Raw genomic sequence first — 19869 nt, forward strand, 5'->3', positions numbered from 1 at the left:
GGATCTAGTAGCTCAAATTAATTTATTCCTTCAACAAAATCCATTGGTCTTTATGTGCATGACACCACCAACCATTCAAATACATAAATTTAAATTTATATGTATTGATATTGTATAGTTAGAATATGTGCTCCCTGCTTATTGACAAATATGAGAGGACCCAACACATTGAAATCTAGAAAACAACTTGATTTACTAATAAAATGCTTTTGTTGCATTTATCAAATTGCATTTTGTGGTGTAACAAACAAAGAACATCAAAAGTAGAGAATCTATATAGTGAAATTGAACTTCATAAAAAATAAGCTTAATTGAAAATAAAATGGACTTCGAATTTGAGCAATAAAGAAGACAAACATTTGGATTGAACTCTTTCCTAAAGTGCAAGGGGTAATACATAGCTATGTGGCAAAAGGAGATAGACACCATTTGTGTCTTGAAAGGTCAATTGGTGCCAAGAAAAGGAGGCCACTTAGGATGCCATGTAATCGAATTTAAAGCTCACCAATGAAGAGTTAGCTTAGATGGGTTAAGGCTATTCCTCTCGCAGAGCTCAATATAGTTCAAGTCTCAATGGGAAGTTTCAACAACAACTATCCCGTAAGTACATTGCTTGGAAATCCTAAAAAAGAAAAGCGAGTAAACTTGCTCCTACATCGGGCTACATTAATGAGAAGTTCTCTTTTATGCAAGGTTAATCTCTCTCTTGAATGAGAAAGCAAGAAAGGAGCCAAAATTTGTATTGGCAACCATTTTCTAGGATTAGAGGCACCCATTCTTGTTAAAGAAAATAATCAAGGAAATGGTTGTCGATGGCTAGGTACTGTAAGGAGCAAAAACCACCACTGAATTGTGCCCGCCGAACCCAAATGAGTTAGAAATTCCTACAACAAAACATGGCAAGTCCATCAATCATCCCACACTCTATTACAATAATTCACTAATCAATCATGAATCAGGTTTAATATCAGTAAGCTAAACATGCATCGGAAAGGCACTCCATGAGAAACTCAACTTACCAACATTCACCTCGTGCTGCTTTTTCACATTGGGCACAGTATCGAATGAGACGGATGGTTCAGGATTCTACAGACAAATGTGAAGAATAAATAGATGCAATTCATGCTTCAAAGAATAAGGTATAATACATTGCAAATGTGGAGAATAAATAGATGCAATTGATGCTTCAAAGAATAAGGTATAATACATTGCAAATGATCTACATTCGTTTTTGTATGGTTGATTGGGTAATTTGATATACATACAAATTGGTTGATTGTAGGATGTATCCAGCCTGTTGTGATAGCTTTGATTGTTGCAATGGCCTCGATTCCTCCCGCAGCACCCAAGCAATGCCCAATCATAGACTATATTTGACAACATAATCCATATACATCTTCATTTAAACTTTCCTTGAGCAACTATTGAACATGAATGAGTCTTTATATTGCTTTAGAGTTCTAAAAATTTCTATATCGTAAGCAATAAATCTTCTTACTTCAAGTTTGTTGTATATCATGAATTGCAATAAGGATTACCTTTGTGCCATTGATTTTGATGTCTCTAGACTCCTTGAATACTTTCTTGATGGCATTTACCTCGGCCAAATCTCCTGCAAGTGTGGATGTTGCATGACAATTTATGTAGTTGACCTGCAAAAGAGATTGGATTTTAGGTCTCACTTAGCTTAATTAAGGAGCCACTGATTGCACCAAACTGAGAGTCCTTTAAGCACCTCTTCAGGTGACACTCCTGCATCCTCTAGGCTTAGTTGGATGCACGATGATACACCTAGACCATCTGATCTAGGATCAGTCATGTGATGAGCATCGCAAGTGACGGCTCCTCCCAAGAACTCTGCAATAATGGGAGCTCCGCGCTTTTGTGCATGTTCGAGACTCTCCATAACCTGAGACACTCATACAAGTGGATGATGTCACATTTAGGTGCACTTTCCAAACCCTAATCAATAGAAACAAAAATCAATGGACAGTTATACGACTTAACAAGGGTTATGGCAATTAATCTAACAGGCTTACATTTGCAGAGAGGGAATATGTAAAAAAATAACCAAAGCTTCTTTTGATGCTAGCTTATCGAATTGTAAATACACTTCTCTCCTCTCTCTTTTCCTTGATGTTAATCCCCTCACTAAAGTAATTTCTTTTTCGGAATGCTGATAACATAATACAATTTAGGGATTGAATATATAGGAGGTATTTCATTTGGCTAGACTCGCATGAGATAAGTTGTTACAAGATGGTAAATAGATCAATATTAAATATAAATATAAATGTGTGTAACATACATTGTATGTATGTATGTAGATGTGTGCATATATATATGTATGTATACATGTAATATAGAGAGAGAGAGAGAGAGAGAGAGAGAGAGAGAGAGAGAGAGAGACCCACACATATATATTACATACATACATACACACACACATTTTAGTGAAAGAGATACACACATGGAGATTGTTCATACACTTACATACACACATATATTACATACATACGTACGTACACACACATACACATATATATTACATCCATACAGCACACACAATGTTCATACACATACACACACACATACATATGGAGATTGTTTGCACTCAAGGAAATCGTGGGGAAAAAAAAGGAAGAGGAGCACTGATAGTCTCACCAAGACTCCGGCGCCTTCACCCATGACAAATCCTTCGCGATGCTTATCCCATGGCCTTGATGCAGTCTGCGGATCGTCGTTCCTTGTCGACAACGCCCTGCACGCTATGAATCCTCCCAAACCCACCGGCACAATGGCTGCTTCTGTGCCTCCTGCCACCATTATGTCTGCATCGCCTCTCCGAATGTGGTTCGCCGCAGCATAAAAGCAGTAGTTCGCCGTCGCACACGCTGTTGAAATCGAATAGTTCGGTCCCATCAACCCCAAGTCTATCGCCAATAGCGCCGACGCCATGTTCGTTATCGAGTAGGGGATGAAGAAGGGCGTGATCCTCTTGTATCCTTTCTCCACCAGCGATTGCACTCCGTCTGAGAAGACCGAAAGTCCCCCCATGCCCGTGCCAACCAGCACTCCCACTCGCTGCTTGTCAACCTGCAACAACAACACCATGCTCTTCCCAATACATCAAAATTGCGATCGCACAGGATTTGCCCATATGCATCTCTGCGACAGTAATCACAGTATCATCACCTTGTCCAATTTTTCTCCTCCCAGGTCAGCGTGTTCCAGCGCTCTCTTGCCACTGACCAAGCAATACCTTAGGCAGTCGTCTAGACGGCGATCGTTCTTCCCGTCTATGTATCCCTTGGCCGAGAACCCCTTGATCTGGGCGGCGAACTTGGTCGAGAACTTGGACGCATCGAAGCGATCGATGAGGCAGACTCCGCTCTGCCCTTGGAGGAGCTTGTCGTAGAACACATCCACGTCGTTTCCAAAGCAAGAGACTAGACCCATGCCGGTGATGACGATGCGCTTCTTGGGATCGGTCTCTCGTTTTGGGGCAGAAGCGGTGGCAGAGGCCATGGCTCGAACTGGGGCTTTTCTGGCATCTGCCGACATCAAGACAAAAATGAGCACATTGAAGTATTACATTGTTATCTCCCTACTTTCTCTCCACCAGAAGCCACACCAAGCCTCTCTCTCTCTCTCTCTCTCTCTCTCTCTCTCTCTCTCATCAAATTGCAGGGGTCCTTACGTTGGCCAGCCTTCACAGCAGCGAACGAAACACGCTCACAGTTTGCAGCTCGTAGTCCATCGAAGCCGATGAAAGCAGAGGTGCTGCGTTGGGCTGGATTCCAAGCATTATGCTCAGAGATGGAAGGAGGAGCAAGGGAAGGGGCGCCTGCGGCTGACAAGGATGCAGCCATAGCTGAAGGAAGTGTGAAGCTACGTCAGGGCAGGAGCAAAGGGAAGCAAGAGGGCCAAAAGCTTATATGGGTTGAGGGCGATGCTCGCGAAGCTCCAAAACGTTGTCAGGGTCTCCCTTGCTTTCCTTAGGACCTTCCATGCTCGCCTTGTATCCCAATGCTCCTTAGATTTCTACAATGCTTACAACTTCAATCACCAATGCACAAGCATCCAAAACTATGTGAATGTACAATAAGCTCACAATAAGGGACAAATCCAAAGGCATCAGCCTTTTAGAAAAAGGGTGAAAGAAGGATGCTATTCAAAATGTTAGCTTCAATAGTATACTTGCATGCCATGTAAGTTAAACATCAACCAATGCACTTTCCACAATAAGGAACGTGTAGATGGGTGTGTAATTCTTAGCTAAACGTAAACATCGTTCAAGTAACTATGAGTACCATCAAATTTACCTTCCCATGTCATCAACCAATGCACTTTCCACAACTAGGTCCAAGACGGCAGCTCTATCGAGAAAGCACAGAGATTGCATAAAGAAAGTAAAAAGGTCCATTCAACTTGATCACCGTGTAAGTGTTTAGGGTATTGCTTTATTATTGGCTCTTTCCAATCAGCATTCATCACTTGCATTTCATACATTGCACATTGTACTTAGTAATTAGCAGCTTGCATGCACATAGCACTTTTTTCTCATTTTAGAACCAGACATTAAAATTATTGAAATAATCAACACACAACCACACATTCGAGAGTTGGCACACGTCCTCTCCAAAAATCAAGGAACGTGCCCTTCCTTGGGTAGATTGCATGTTGTGTTTAGCACGTTGCTTATTGCATTACACACATAGCACTTTGAATTTGGCACATAATACTTTGCACCTATCGGGCAACCACAGATTTGTGTGGGGATAGATAGCATAGAGAAGGTCATAACAACATTAAGGCAACCAAAACACCTAGGCTATAATTATGCATAGGCAGTAGTGCTCAACGTGTAGGTTTTGAAGCATTGATCAAGACCAATATATCCAGTTCAAGGGATAGGAAGGAGGAAGTTACCACAAACCAAAATCCAAAATACATATTCATATTGCAAATCTAAATAGGGAGAGAAGGAAGAAGGGAGTCACGGTTACGACTACAAATTTGGCATGGCAATAGACAAGAGAGTACTTTAATCACCCATCTCCTTAAAGACCCTCATACCAATGCATTAAAACAAGGCACGGTCAACAAAGCTCATAACGAAATGTTTTCATCTTGTGACACAATGGAAAAACCCTTGAAAGAGTATAACCGAAGTGGAAAGCTTGAATCTTTGTTTGTGCTTGCTAGAAAATTTATTGAAAATTGTAGAAAAAGATGGACATGATGGCCCCTGGCTTCATCAAATGCACTGTGCCCCGATTCATCCATATGTCTCAGCTTGGTTGCCAAGAGAAGAACCCTCGTTTTCAGCCTTTTCTTAAAGTTCGCTTCTCCTCTAAAAGTGGCACTAGCTTCAAAGTCGCAGAAGCCACATTTTCCTGATCTGCATTTGCCTTCCCATTACATAATGATGCCACACCCTAGTCTACCAAAAATGCTAATTTTTCCTTGTACACTTTGTGGGAACCTGCAACTAGGGGACGTCAAATCCTAGATACTTTGACACTGGTGTTGCATGACTGTTATCCACTATCTTAATGCCTTAGGAATTGGTTTACCTTCCATGATGATGGTCGTTTTCCATAAGTAAGACAAAGGGAGTAACCAATCAATGAAAAAAGTACCAATCGATTAGATTCGATTGCACATTGTGACATGCTCAACGATGCTTTGTCTTGACACATGATGATTTGATTTTATGGCTACCTAGGAAAGAAAGTTTTACATAGCAACTAATTGGCATACTCATATTTCGTCAATGAAATTGTCAACAAACAAAGCGACTGCAGGGAATGGAATGATAGGAAGGAGAAAAAAGATTCAAACCACCTTTTTTAGCATTGATGTGCATCACACAGAGATGATGAGTTCTCTCAATTGCATTCGTGCTCTTTCGACATGAGCTTGTAGAAGCAAATGATCAAATGAAGCAATTAGAGATGATGAGGAAATGGAGATCGAGAAGACGGGTACAAAGGGACAAGAAACAAATTTGCGAGCGGCCAAACGAATCATGAGTCTTGCTCATAATGCCCAAGACATCAATATACCTTGAAGATGAGATCGTGAGGGATCCTTAGGAAGGAAATGGGAAGGTCCGTATGGGTTCATGGAGGACAGGCTCTATAATATAAACTCATAGAATTGATACCATTAACCACAACTGTGGAGATCACAATGAGAGCTTCAGCCTATCTTGCTGCAAGACCTTATAATTCTTATATTCAAGACTAGAAATAGGCACTACTCTATTTTTGTGATTGGTATCTTCTTGAACTCTTTTCAAAGATTCCTTTCTCATCCGCATTTCCAATTTCAAGAGCAGTTGTTTCCTGAACTAAAGCATTGAAATTCTCTCTAGCCAGACTACACAACAAATATTCTTAACAACATATGCAGGCGATGGCCCAGCTAAGAATTACCATAAATTTTAGGTGGCATCCAGATGGAGTAATTTCGGGAGATAAAGTATTGGTGTCAAGGCAAAAGTAGACGGTGGGAATTATAACAATAGTTTAAAGAACAATTGCAAGCTAAGAGATGAGAGATCACTAGGAACTGGACTAGAGACACAGGAAGGAAGCATGATGGCACTGGATTCTATTAGTGTATATATCCAATACGCTGCAAATAAGGTACCGGTTAATCATGTTGCTGAATAAGTACCAGGGACGACATAAAAGCTGAGTTGTTATGTTCAAAATCTCCAATCTCTTGATAACCGATTAGTAGAAGTGCAAGGAATTAGAGGTGGGCCAAAACGCGAATCAAGCAGGGTAAAGGCTTTGCTAATCAAGACCAATGACCATAGGAAAAGCAGGATAAAGGCTTTTTAGGCAGGCTTGCACAAATAGCATGACATGTGGTTGCACCAGTGCTCAAATTTTCACTTGATGGCACAATGTTGCGTGCCTAACAAGGAATGTGTTACATGTAGATGGGTGTGTAATCTTGAGCTAATGGCATAACACATCAGTCAAGTAACTATGAGTATCATCAAGTTTACCTTCCCATTGTGAAGATAGTGGGAGAGAAGGAAGGAGTCTCACTTGCGGCTTTCTCACATACACAATGGGGGAATACACACAAAGTGGAGGCTGCAAACAGTTTTTCTCTTCTTAGTTGTGAAAGCCAAAAGAACTCTAGTACAAAGAAATAGAAGAACCCTATATGTGGGTCTCAAAAACAAACTCAGCTAACTAAGGTGGCATACTAACTGAGCCACGAACTAGAGTACATAAGGATAGCTGTCATCCAGCTATTATTCATGGGTGGTGTACCAACCGCATCTGCAGCTAACAAGTCGGTGACATAAATGCACAACGGTCACCCTGGCATATCACGAGTGGAGCTCGATATCTCAACACTCCCCCTCGAGCTCAATCCCAATTCCTGCACACCAAGCAAGTCTCTGAACTTGCGCAGCTTCTCTACGCCCAATGCCTTTGTGAATATGTTAGCTACCTGATCCTTTGTGTTGACATAAACTAGATCGATAAGACCTAGTAAAACCTTCTCCCGCACATAGTGATAATGCGCCTCAATGTGCTTTGTTCTAGCATGATAGACTGGGTTATTTGCCAAGTGTATACTGCTCATGTTGTCATAATAAATGACAACTGGCCCATCTATAGACTGATGCATATCATAAAGTAGCTTATGCAACCAAGCTACCTCACATGCAGCCATTGCTGCACCCCTATACTTAGCCTCTGTGCTCGACAAGGCAACTGTAGGCTATTTCTTGCTGCTCCAAGTGACTGCAGCACTCCCAAAAGGGAACAAAGATCCATTGGTAGATCGTCTATCAGAAATACTACCAGCCCAATCAGCATCGGTGTATCCATGCAATTGTATCCGAACCCCAGTCTCATAAAATAGTCCATACTGCAATGTGGACTTCACATACCTGAGTATGCATCTAGCCGCATCCAAATGTGGTTTCCTTGGAGCCTGCATAAACTGACTTACCAATCCAACAGCATAGCTCAAATCTGGCCTGGTAATAGTTATATAAATCAAACTTCCTACTATGCGTCTGTACATAATAGGGTCTTCCAGAAGCTCACCTGCATTTGCACTCAGCTTCACATTTTGCTCCAAAGGAACTGAAATAGGCTTACAGCCTGTCATCCCATATTTGGATAGCATGTCCAATCCATACTGCCTCTGCAAGAGCTATATCCCACTTGGTGATCTAATCACCTCAATGCCCAAGAAATAACGCAGCTCTCCCAAATCCTTCATCTCAAACTTCTACTTCAATAGCATTTTCACATGAAGGATATCTTCATCACTATCACCTCTGATGATCAAATCATCAACATAAATGACAAACAGCATAATACCTTTCTCTGTTTTTCTCACATAAAGTGAGAAATCTGCCTTGGAAATCTGAAAGCCAATAGTGACAAGATACTGTCCTATCTTGTCAGACCATGCTCTGGGTGCTTGCTTCAAGTCATACAAGGCTTTCTTCAATCTACAAACAAACTCAAGATGTGAACAGCATGAACATAACGTGGTGGCTGCTCCATAAAGACCTCTTCTTGCAAATCACCATGCAAGAAGGCATTCTTTACATCCATCTAATGTAAAGACCATCCCTTTGATGCAGCCATAGCAATGATTGCTCTTACAGTTGCCATCCTTGCAACCGGACTGAATGTTTCTTCATAATCAATGCCATATGTCTGTGCATACCCCTTGACAACTAATCTTGCCTTTTATCTGTTCACAAAACCATCTGCATTGTGCTTCACCTTATAAACCCACTTACAGCCAATTGCATTCTTGTCTTTAGGCAAAGGCACCAATTCCCATGTAGCATTTGCTTCCAAGGCATCCATTTCTTCATCCATGGCTTTCTCCCATTTTTCTTTTCCCATGGCTTGCTCAAAAGAAGTGGGTTTTGGTTCCTGTATCACTTTGACCATATAGGCATAGTGAATGGCTGTAAATCCATCATATTTCAACCTATCCATAGGATACCTAGCTCTGGCAGACCTGCGCAAAATAGGCTCACTTCCAGGTGCTCTCAAAACATCCCTGGTCTTCCTTACTCCAGGTGTAACAACAGAAGGAATACCCAACTCATCATCAATGCTCTCTTCTGAGCCACTGGATTCACCATCCACATAAGAGTGACCTGCATTCACATCAAACATGGGCTGATCTAGCTTCTCTTTTCCTTTTCGTGATACCTGCATACCACTATCTGCATTGCTTTGAGGAGATTCTCCTGATCTCAATCTGCCTGTCCATGGCGAAGTATGTGAACCACTGCTAGAGGACACTGTAGGTCCACTAATATTTTGTGATTGCTGCTGTGAATTCTGTGCAGCATTACCATTTTGTGCATCTACATCATCAATCACATTTACTGGTTTATACCAAGTGCTCATCTCATCAAAAACAACATCTCTACTCACTGTAAACTTATGAGTAGAAGGGTTATAGCATCTATACCCTTTCTGCTGCAGAGAATAACCAATAAAAATGCACTTCTCAGCTTTTGGATCCAACTTGGACCTCAACTCATCTGGCACATGAACATAGGCAATGCAACAAAAAATTTTCAAATGAGAAATATATGGTTTGCTACCAGTATACATCTCCTTTGGCGTCATGCCATGTATTGCTACAGTGGGAGTTCTGTTCATTATGTAAACTGCTATAGCAACTGCTTCAGCCCAATAATAATCTGGTAGGTCTTTTTCATTTAGCATGGCCTGAGATACCTCTCCAATATGCCTGTTTTTCCTTTCTGCAAGTCCATTTTGCTGTGGGGTATGACTGCATGAATATTGCAGCTTTATGCCATGCTCCTACAGGAACCTTGCAAACTCATTTGAGAGGTACTCTCCCCCTCCATCTGACCTTAGGCATTTTATTTACAGGCCTATTTCTTTTTCAACCATAGCTTTAAAAGCTTTGAAATGCCCAAACACTTCACTTTTCTTTTTCATAAAATACACCCAAACTTTTCTGCTATAGTCATCAATAAAAGTGACAAAATAATGACAGCCTCCAATAGATGTAGCTTTAGTAGTCCACACATCAGAGTGGATTAATTCCAATGGCTTCTTACTCTGTCTAGGAAATGGTTTCCTTGCCTGTTTTCCAAATTGATAGGCTTCACATACCTTATGCATTTCTGCAACCTTGAATTTAGGCAATCTTGCAATAATATTTTGGGCTTGCATTGATTTAAGTCGTTGTACATTAACATGACCAATGCGTTTATGCCAGATATCAATATCTGCAACTACACCGGTCCCATGTGCAAACATTACTGCATTCAATTCAGGCATGTCCGCATCCAACGTAAACATCCTACCCTTCTTCTTTCCTTTTGCTATCAAGTGACCGTTATTTTTCATATCCTCAACAAAGCATCCATGAGGATTAAATCTGACCTGCAAGCCCTGCTCAACCATTTGACCAACAGAAACCAGGTTCTTGGTGATATTCGGGACATAAAATACATCAGACAAGTATTTCTTTTTCCCATCCTGCATAGACAAAGGAATTTTACCAATCTGCACAATAGGATGTGCAGTATCATCACCAGTCTCCACAAATCCTCGTCTTTCCATTTTCCTTGCATCCCGCATCCATTTTGCATGACCTATCATGTGGTTTGATGCACCTGAGTTAACATACCACACATCATTTCTTTCTTCTACACTTGTCACAGAATTGGTCATGTGCTGCACCATAAACAGATGCTCATTTCTGTCATCACCTTGTCTACTAGAAGATGCATAATTCCCTTGCTACAATTTTCCACTCATGATGTCATTCTGCTTTTTATAGCAGTCTTTAGCCATATGACCCATTTTACCATAGTAGTAGCATTCAACATTGCTGTTTGCATTTTGGCCTCTCTGCCATCCACCACGACCTCCTTGGCTCCCCCTGCCTCTAGAGTTACCATGTCCTCCTCCATAGGACTGGTTTTCTTGAGTTTGCTGCATATTCTGATTTCTAGCACGACCTCCAGATCGGCCTACTCTACCTCTGCCTCTACCTCTTCCAGCATTTGAGTAGAAGACAATTTCTTTTGAAGTTCCTCCTGAAGAAGATGCACCACCATTTCTCTGCTCTTCAAAAATTAGAAGAGCAAACAACTCCTCAAAATCAGGGAATTTTTCACAGACAGCAATGGATGTCTGGAACTATGCATAATCCTTTCCTATGCGTAATCCTTTCCTAGACCATTCAAGGTCACAGAAACTAAATCATCATCTTCCACTGGCGACCCAATGGAAGCAAGTGCATCTGCAATTTTCTTCACCTTCATGCGGTAGTCATTGATGCTCATATTTTCTCTCTGCACATTATGCAACTCCTGCTTGAGCTGCATTTTCTTGGCTTGCGTATTTATGCTATACATTTTCGCCAAAGTATCCCCTCCTTTGGCGTACTTGCATCTTGAATATGCACAATCATAGAATCTAAAATACTGATAGATAGCTAGTACATAACTTTTCTGGCTCTCTCATGCCATCCTTTAAATGCCTGCATTTCCTGCTGATTGGGAACATTAGGAAGAACTAGTTCTTCTTCATTTCGAAGAACTGGTTCTTCTTCATTTCCTGTAATGAACTCCCAATAGCCTTTTCCTATAAGGAAATTCGTCATTCTAAACTTCCATGCTTGGAAGTTGTTCTTGTCAAGCTTTTCAGTGACAATCTGTGAAAGAGAATCAGACGCCATTACAGAACACTGCAAAATATTCTGCCACTGCAAAAAACACAGCTTCTGCCTCACAAGGGCAAATCTGCAATACTGACAAAAGTGGTATTTGACCACACAGTCACTTTCTAGTGACGATTTTGCATGAACAGGCAATAAGGATGATTCTGTAACTCCCAATATCTCTGCGCACAGGCATACGATGCAATTTTTACGGCAACTTTCACTGACCTGCAGAGTGGTGGTCGCACAACAAAAACATGGCCTTTTTCTCAGTGCTTGTGGAGAACTTCTGCCTCCAAAACGGGCCCCAAAATGGCCTCGAATCAGAAAAATAAAGGCAAACCCCAAAATCTTAGTATGCCAAAAGAAGCCATCCTCACCATATTTAATCTCACAACCTCTAGCCTAGATCCAAGATCACCCCTAAGCATCCTTTTTGTCTATCCTTATTGCAGCGTCCCCTCAAATTCCAAGTCAAAAATACCATTGATGGTCAAGTGGTTCACAATTTTATTCCCACTATTGTGAACATGCTTTATATCCATCACACAAAAAAAACCTATATTCCTCCCTCTTTCCACCATGTTCCTTCATGTGGTATCAGAGCCTCCCTTCCTACCTTCCCCTTGTTCTTGCTCTATGTAGAGGATGAGAGAAGGCCGCAACTGGAAACTCCCCTCTCCTCTAAGGTAGAGCCTCCCTTCCCTTAGCCTCACCATCAAGTACTCCGGTGTCGTAGTGATTGCTCCTGGTCCTCATTTGTGAGTTTAGCTCACTTTCGCATTAGTTCATGGTTCTCCCTCAGCATTGGCGGACATTCCTCATCAGTTGGTCGCCAAAAACTTGTTTTGGAGTAGTCCAACGGCTATTTTTTGACCTTTTGAGGTCCGGTTTTGACGTTTTTTGACATTTTGGCACTGCCCAAACATAAACCACCTTGTCTTGCACCATTTATAGGGGAAATTTTTTATTTTTTATTCATACAACTGTATGGACGTCTACAAGTGGATACGCGACAGTGCCAGGAGTTCGTAAGACTTGTTAGAAGGCAATTCCGAGTAGTTTTGGCATTTTTTGCTCAAATTTGGACTCCTGTGACCTCCACTAGTGATTTGAGCTTCCCGAGCTTACCCACAAGTCATTTTGACTGTACCAACACTCCGGTCCATTGACTTGAGGTTTTGACAGTGGGGAATACTCTTTTCGCACCTCGTCATCTCCAACATTGCGATATTGCGGTGTTTGACTGTCCCGAACAGTCAAATATGATTTCTCTGATCTCGGTACACTTCGGTGACTGCTTTGATTGGTGCGCCATCTCTGCTACTCATTGCCTCTCTAAATGCGCATGAGCCATTGAGCTGAGCTGCCCTCACTTTGCTCCCGATTCGTGGGTGCCCCCAATTTGTTGGTGCTTACAAATCTGATTTGAGCTACCCATGATTTGCATCTTCAATTGGGCATATCCCTTGAGCACTTTCGCTCATTTTTTTGAGCCTCTTTTGCACATTCAGTACTCTCTGATCGGCACATTGAGAGTCATGACATGATCTCCCTTGGTAGCTACTCCTATGGCCTTCATTGACACATCATTTGAGGGCATCCTCACCTAGTTCTTTATCGACATACCTCTTTGCATTAGGATGTGCACACTCTTGTGCGGTAGCTACTTCGGGCTCATGGGTTCTCTGCCCTTGCTATGCATAAAATGAATGAAATCTTTTATATATGTTTGAGTTAAAGTTTCTTTGCCTTGAGTAGTCCCTCTAAAAAGAATGTTTGAAGAGTTAATAAAGGTCCTCTGCCTTGGATTGTCCTCCTAAAATGATGTATTTCTTTTATGGTGTGTGACTCCATGTTTCTAGTTAGTCCCTGGAGTCAAGAGGGGGATGTACTGTGGGAGCCATGTATTGGAATTGATAGGTCTATTTGTTTATCAGGCCTAGCTTGAGAGTTCCAAGATGTTGGTGCATTGGTCTCCTAGACCTCTGAGTTGGTCATGCATCCATGCATGATGAGACTCTGAGCCATGCTAGATGAGCTTTCTATGTTATGCTCACTAGCCTTTGAGCCATGCTCACTTGCCTTTGAGATCATGTGGGAACCATGTCTAGTTCTAGACCGGCATGCACAGTTTTGATGACTGTCATTGTCGTGTTCTATTCTTGGTTCCATTCCAGTAGTTTCTCACCTTGCCTTCATGGGGGGGTGTTGGAATATGAAGCCAAAGTGAGTCAAAAATGATTTTACTAGGTGTCTAGGGGGTGTTTTATAGTCTAGTGAGTCCTATGGATGCCAGGTGTCATATTGGGAGTTATCCCATATGCATAGGTGTTCATATGTGTGTGTGCTCTTATATAAGAGATGTACTTGTCTAGTGTCAAATTAATCGAGTATCAAGCTACAAGCTCTTTGGTCTACATGTGAGTACTCTCATTTTTGTTCATTGCGCTAGTCATTTCATTTCCATTTCATTATGTCTCTTTTTGAGCATCACTTCCTCTCTCCCTAGCCTACCCTCTCTCTCTCTCCCTCTTTCCACCATGTTCCTTCAGTGTGTACGCTCAAAATACCCCTCAGGAAAAGGGTGGATGTTGGAGATGGCTGAATTCAAAAATATTTGGCAACCATGGGATATTAGGAGATTGGAATTCTATAGAGGCCTTAGTGATAGTTCCCATCCAATAAATCCTCGGCCAGCTTTGAGAGAGATGCCTAGGATGACTCTGCTTGAATCAGGCTACAATTGATTACATGGAGCTAAAGCTAGAAGTTTTAGGGGTTTACATGGAACAATAAGTGAGGGGAATTCAAGATAGGTAGGCTCAATAGATTCTATAACTCTCAAGAAGGTTGGTGGATGAGAGGCCTAATGAGGGGCAAGTGGTTAGCCCTTATCAGCTTATCAAACCATGCCCTAGTGGTGTGGCATTTCAACATCCCATTATCTAGCGAGTGTTCCATGGAAATTCCTATTAAATTCAACAAAAAGTTTCTTTCTTTGACTATGTTTTGTGATAGCATAAGGAGATATTGGGGTGAGGTGGGGTAGAATGCTTAGATCCCTCTCAAAGGTGGGACATTGCCATTCGTAGGGTACTAGTAAAAGCTTAGTAAAAAGCAAGAAAGATGGATATTCAATTTAGGGCTCCCTAAGTTATTTGAGTCACATTCCCCTTGGGCGAGCATTGTTAAACACTTTGTTGAAAAAGGTAAGAGCAAAGGGGTAGGTTCATGGGCTACACTCTCTTAGTATGATAGACTCTTCTCTGACTTCCACCTTCACATTGTAGGTTCATATTTGATTATAGGATTTGGCTCGACATGGAAGACTTGTGTTGGAAAGATGACTTGGAAAGGTCGAAATGGGTTGAGAGGGGATGCTATAGCCATCCTGAAAGCATTTGTTGGAGTCAAGTGCTGCCCTACATCAAAGACCCTTTTGCTTAGCATGACATAATTAGAGCTTGGAGTTTGTTGTGAGTTGAAATCTAGAACCCACACAGCTAGTTGGACCCTAGTTGAGTAGCTTCGAATGTAGTTTAAGATCATGGATGGGGAGTCAGACCTCCTTAAGGCATAAACAAACAAATTTCTAATGCTTGGCACTCTATTGCATTACGATGCCTCATTGGTGTGTCTATAAATGGTACCTGGGGAAAACACACCTTTGAAAAATCTCAACCAAGTTAGTTTATTGGTTTCTTAATAACGATCAATCACTTGTCCCCGATCTAAACAACAAGTGGACTTTGAGAAGGGGGTGACAATACTAATGCTGGGATCTGGAAGGTCTGCTCCATAGGAAAGGCATGCTTTTAACTTTGGAAAACGTTGCTTCGATGGCTACCAATGAGAGCTAAATTGGCGAAGTATGACATGGTCAACTACAACCCAATCTTCTTGTTATATGATAGGTCGATGGAATTGGTGCGTCATTTGATGTGGATCTATGTTGTCACTAGAAAGATCGGGCGATATGTTGAGTGAGCCATCCAAAAGTTTGAACTAGTGCTTGGTTTATCTTGGTGCAAATAGCAAAATCACTCTAGGATTCCCTCTATACTAGCAATATGTTGGTCCTATATTTGAGCATTGGTTTTCCTTGCTATTTGAGAGCTTTACAATAGAGTTGTTTTTCATCATAAGGGCCATGTTGGGTCAAGGGAATCAATAATCCTAGCCTTAGTTAAATCCAATCTGCATGATCTCAGCTGGGTGGTTAGTTCCAAAGACCCCCTGATTTGCAAGTGTTTCTTAGAGATTAGGGATGTCTTGCCCCCCACTACATAGGTCAATGTTCTCTCACCCTTGCTACATGTGGCACTAGCCCAAGGTAGATAGCCCATAATTTCAACCAATTTTTATAGTTTGTTTCCTTTTTTTGACTGGGGCTGACCACCCAACTCAGTGTTTGATTTTTATTTTTTTTTAAAGAAGAAGAAAAAGATTGGACTATAGATGCCCTTGATGAGAAGACAAGCATTTGCTGGATGATATATCCTATTGCTTTGGATGCTAGGACATATGGGTGAATCAAAAGGTGCTAAGAAATAGTCTAGGGATATGACAACTCGAGTTGCTTATAGGTAAATTTGTAAACATTAGTTTAGAGTTCTTTGCTTGAGGAAATCTAGGCTTATAATGTCTATATGCATGTAGTTAAGAGGCTAATTACTCTTTGGCTCATAAGATTGGACTCTATTTGGTTAATTAGAAGACAAGCATGCTAGTGGAATGACAAGTTCTTTTGCTTGATGCTAAATTCTTCTAGTAGAAGGTCCTTCATAAATGCAAGCTAACTTGAGGAATAAGCTAGCAAAGTGGTTAGATATTAACACGAGATGTTAATTATGGTGGCAAGTTCGAGGGAATAATGTGCATCTGTCTAGAGTTGCTTGTTGTCAAGAATGGTTTGGAAAAGGATTGAGCTAAAGATTACTAGGACAACTTGCCTCATGAGCAGCTTTAGTTTCAAGGGTGAATGGAAGCTTCTCTTGTTGGATTGGTTGGTTATGAGATGTATTGAGTCGGACATAATGTGGAACAAGGTAGGTTTTGATAAGTTTGGCTTTATTATAGACTATGCACTTAAACTATATTGCTATGACATGGGTGTTGAGATATCGAGCTCCACTCGTGATATGCCAGGGTGACCGTTGTGCATTTATGTCACCGACTTGTTAGCTGCAGATGCGGTTGGTACACCGCCCATGAATAATAGCTGGATGACAGCTATCCTTATGTACTCTAGTTCGTGGCTCAGTTAGTATGCCACCTTAGTTAGCTGAGTTTGTTTTTGAGACCCACATATAGGGTTCTTCTATTTCTTTATACTAGAGTTCTTTTGACTTTCACAACTAAGAAGAGGAAAACTATTTTCAGCCTCCACCTTTGTGTGTATTCCCCCATTGTGTATGTGAGAAAGCCGCAAGTGAGACTCCTTCCTTCTCTCCCACTATCTTCACATGGTATCAGAGCCTAGTTCGTGGTAAGGAGCTCAAGAAAGCAAACCAAGTTCACGGTGTCTTGGTAAGAGGACCAGTGTTGCTTTCCTTTTTCGAGTTTGGGAGCAAATCTCTGCAGGTAGCACAACCGGAAAGTGCAAGAGTGCATTGTCTCAGATTCAGACGCCCTTTGCGGTGTGGCGAGAGGGAAATATATGCTACGGGACAAGGGCTAAGCCCTGTTCATAACTACTCAGCATAAGACCTCTCTCTCTAACCCTAAGCACCACTTCACTTGTGCTACTAACCACCAGCAGTGTCCCCATCGTGATCGCCAAAAACTATTTGAGAGGGGCGGGGGTTCCTAACAATTCCAAAAGTTTTACTGGAGGCCTAGGGCCACTGGTGCTAGAAGCAAGTAGGACGTGCCATGGGTGTCACAGATGGTGCATGGGGCAAGTGCTAGTCAATGGTGTTAATGATGTGTGAGTGTTACAAGTGCAAGAATGATGTGAGCAAGAAGAAGAACCAAAGCAGAACAAAATCACAAAAGCCAACCCTCGACATGAACAGAATAGAACTCTAACCACGTGACACAGGGTCTGTTATACCAGGTGAAGGGAGAGGAGGGGAGGAGAACACAATGGGAAGAGATATTAGAGGAGCGAGTAGAGATGGGAAGAAGCATAGTTCATTAGAAGGAATGAATCATACACTCATGAGAGTTACACCAAATGACTAATACACTAGGAGAAGATACACACTAGGTGATCTCTTGACTCTAGCCTCTCTCTCTCACTCACACCCTTTATCTCCTCTAGAATGCCCCCTTTCTCCCCGTTTCCCCCTCTTCACCTTCTCCTCATCTTCTCCCCCTAGTTGTTGTAAAACCCCTCCTCTCCTTCCTATTGGTTGTCTTCTTGCATCCTTAAACATTTTGCCATTTGTCGATTGCTTCATCCTTGATGGCTTCTGCAACTCTCTAGCCTATTCTAAGTCAGTGGATGGATCAAGTGCTCCATGTGTACTCGTGTCTATCCATATGCTCCTGACACTAGTTGGTGGCAAGGGTTGGTGCACCACCTATACCTCTGAACTGCTGGACTGCTTCCCATGTGCACCAACATGTGTACCACTTGTGCACCTGTGCACTCTCTTAACTGCCACAGTCCAATGCACCAGTATTTCACTCTAATCAACTTTGACCAAGGTCGGTCGGGGTTGAGGTTTGGTACTCCTTAGTCATGTATTACTCCTGTCATATCCAATTCATGTCCAAGTCATGTACAAGTCATGTCCAAGTCCTGTACTATCAAGTCATGTCTAAGTCATGTTGTGGTTGCTCTAGAGTGACCAAGATGTGAACACATGTGAACATGGTGCAACTAGGTGTGACCAAGGTCTAACGATCTTGGCATGCTACTCAAGTGACCATGATGTGACCTAGTTATGACCTAGGTGTGACTCTTGATGGGAGTCCATGACCGAGGTCCAAAGTACAACACTCCTGTGCCAAATTTTCTAAGTTTTGACATTATTTATAGGCATATAAATGCATGGGTGATTAGAAATATCTCGTTCAAATTGTCCAAGAAAGGTGATTTTGTCATGATGTACAATTTAAAGTTGGGTCTCTACCCAGTTAAAATGAAACTCAAATATGATGTTCATTTTTAGATTACTAATGTTTTGGGTGAAGGAACATTGAGAGTTTTAGCTTTGCATAGCAATGCATATGATAAGGCTATCAATGTGTTTTTACTTACACATTATGTGGGACCTAAACATAAATTAACCAAGTAACAATTTTCATCTATTGCATCGATTCCTTCAATCCCATTGGTTGTAATCTCTAGTCTATAAAAGGACACACTCAAACTCATGTGTTTGCATGTCAAAAGCCATTCATTGGAATAGTCACTTTGAATTGCCTCTACTAGTCACTCATTACATGTTATATCTCACATGTTGTCTTGGAATGTGCAACCTATTAGCCCTACCTTGATCTTCGAGCTATATACTCACTCCAAGAAGATGATGGAAAAGAACCCCATTATCTGAGTATGTGGAAGTTTGCATAAATCTATCCCAACAATCAAACTTGAGTTGGATGCTAATTTCAAACCTTGAGGAATAAAAAGATTAGCAAAAAACTTTATATTCCGCTTTTAAGATTTTTGGTTTATTCAGCAAAAGAAGTTATATTCCCCTTTTAAGATTTTTGGATTTCCATTGATCTTGATGTACCAAGTAATTACTTATGGTAGCTACATCAAATCAATTTATTTGAGTACACTCAACTACCATGGGAATGGTGTGCAAATATTCTTGCTCCTATGCTTTTCAAGTCCAGGTCAAAATCATTGCTAAAATTGGAGGTGAAATTCACCCTTACCTTTTTATCATGGTAGAGATAGTTGCCAAGAATTTCAAGTTGCCTCTAGCACTAGAATAGAGTGGGATAAATGCTCAAAAAAGATCATGATAAAAGAGGTCAAAACACCTAAAACATCATAAAATTATTATGTGATTTAGGGGCATCCATAATGGAAAAATCAATTGGCTTGGTTTCTTGAAAGAGTCTTATTGCTAGTGAAAACTGACTACATGTCAAAAGAAAAAAAATTTCTCCCTTTCATGATGCAAAATAGACCCACAAGTTTAGTTGGGCTAGTTATGTTCATTCAAAGATAATGGG

General features: G+C 41.3%; 1 protein-coding gene across 1 annotated transcript; it reads right to left on the reverse strand.

Annotated features, from left to right (window-relative positions):
* Nucleotides 1–771: 771 nt before the first annotated feature.
* LOC147894473 (3-oxoacyl-[acyl-carrier-protein] synthase I, chloroplastic-like) lies at nt 772–3884 on the reverse strand. The gene is made up of 8 exons (XM_087384543.1): nt 3701–3884; nt 3196–3554; nt 2665–3096; nt 1736–1909; nt 1539–1652; nt 1266–1367; nt 1020–1086; nt 772–884 (listed from the first exon to the last, which is right to left on the reverse strand). The coding sequence occupies exons 1-8, from the start codon at nt 3870–3872 to the stop codon at nt 817–819; spliced, it is 1488 nt and encodes a 495-aa protein (XP_087240669.1). The 5' UTR covers nt 3873–3884; the 3' UTR covers nt 772–816.
* Between the last annotated feature and the right edge of the window lie 15985 nt (nt 3885–19869).

Source organism: Dipteris shenzhenensis, chromosome 14 (genome assembly GCF_047967505.1).
Source record: "Dipteris shenzhenensis isolate YYH24624 ecotype China chromosome 14, Dip_SZ_1.0, whole genome shotgun sequence".
Lineage (NCBI taxonomy): Eukaryota > Viridiplantae > Streptophyta > Polypodiopsida > Gleicheniales > Dipteridaceae > Dipteris > Dipteris shenzhenensis.

Bases quoted from the DNA above. Each gene is read 5' to 3' on its own strand.
- LOC147894473 (XM_087384543.1), bottom strand. From the start codon at position 3,872: ATGGCTGCATCCTTGTCAGCCGCAGGCGCCCCTTCCCTTGCTCCTCCT. The intron at 3,555-3,700 runs GTAAGGACCCCT...TGATGTCGGCAG, and splicing joins TGCTGTGAAGGCTGGCCAAC to ATGCCAGAAAAGCCCCAGTT. The intron at 1,087-1,265 runs GTATGTATATCA...ATTTGTCTGTAG, and splicing joins ATCCTACAATCAACCAATTT to AATCCTGAACCATCCGTCTC.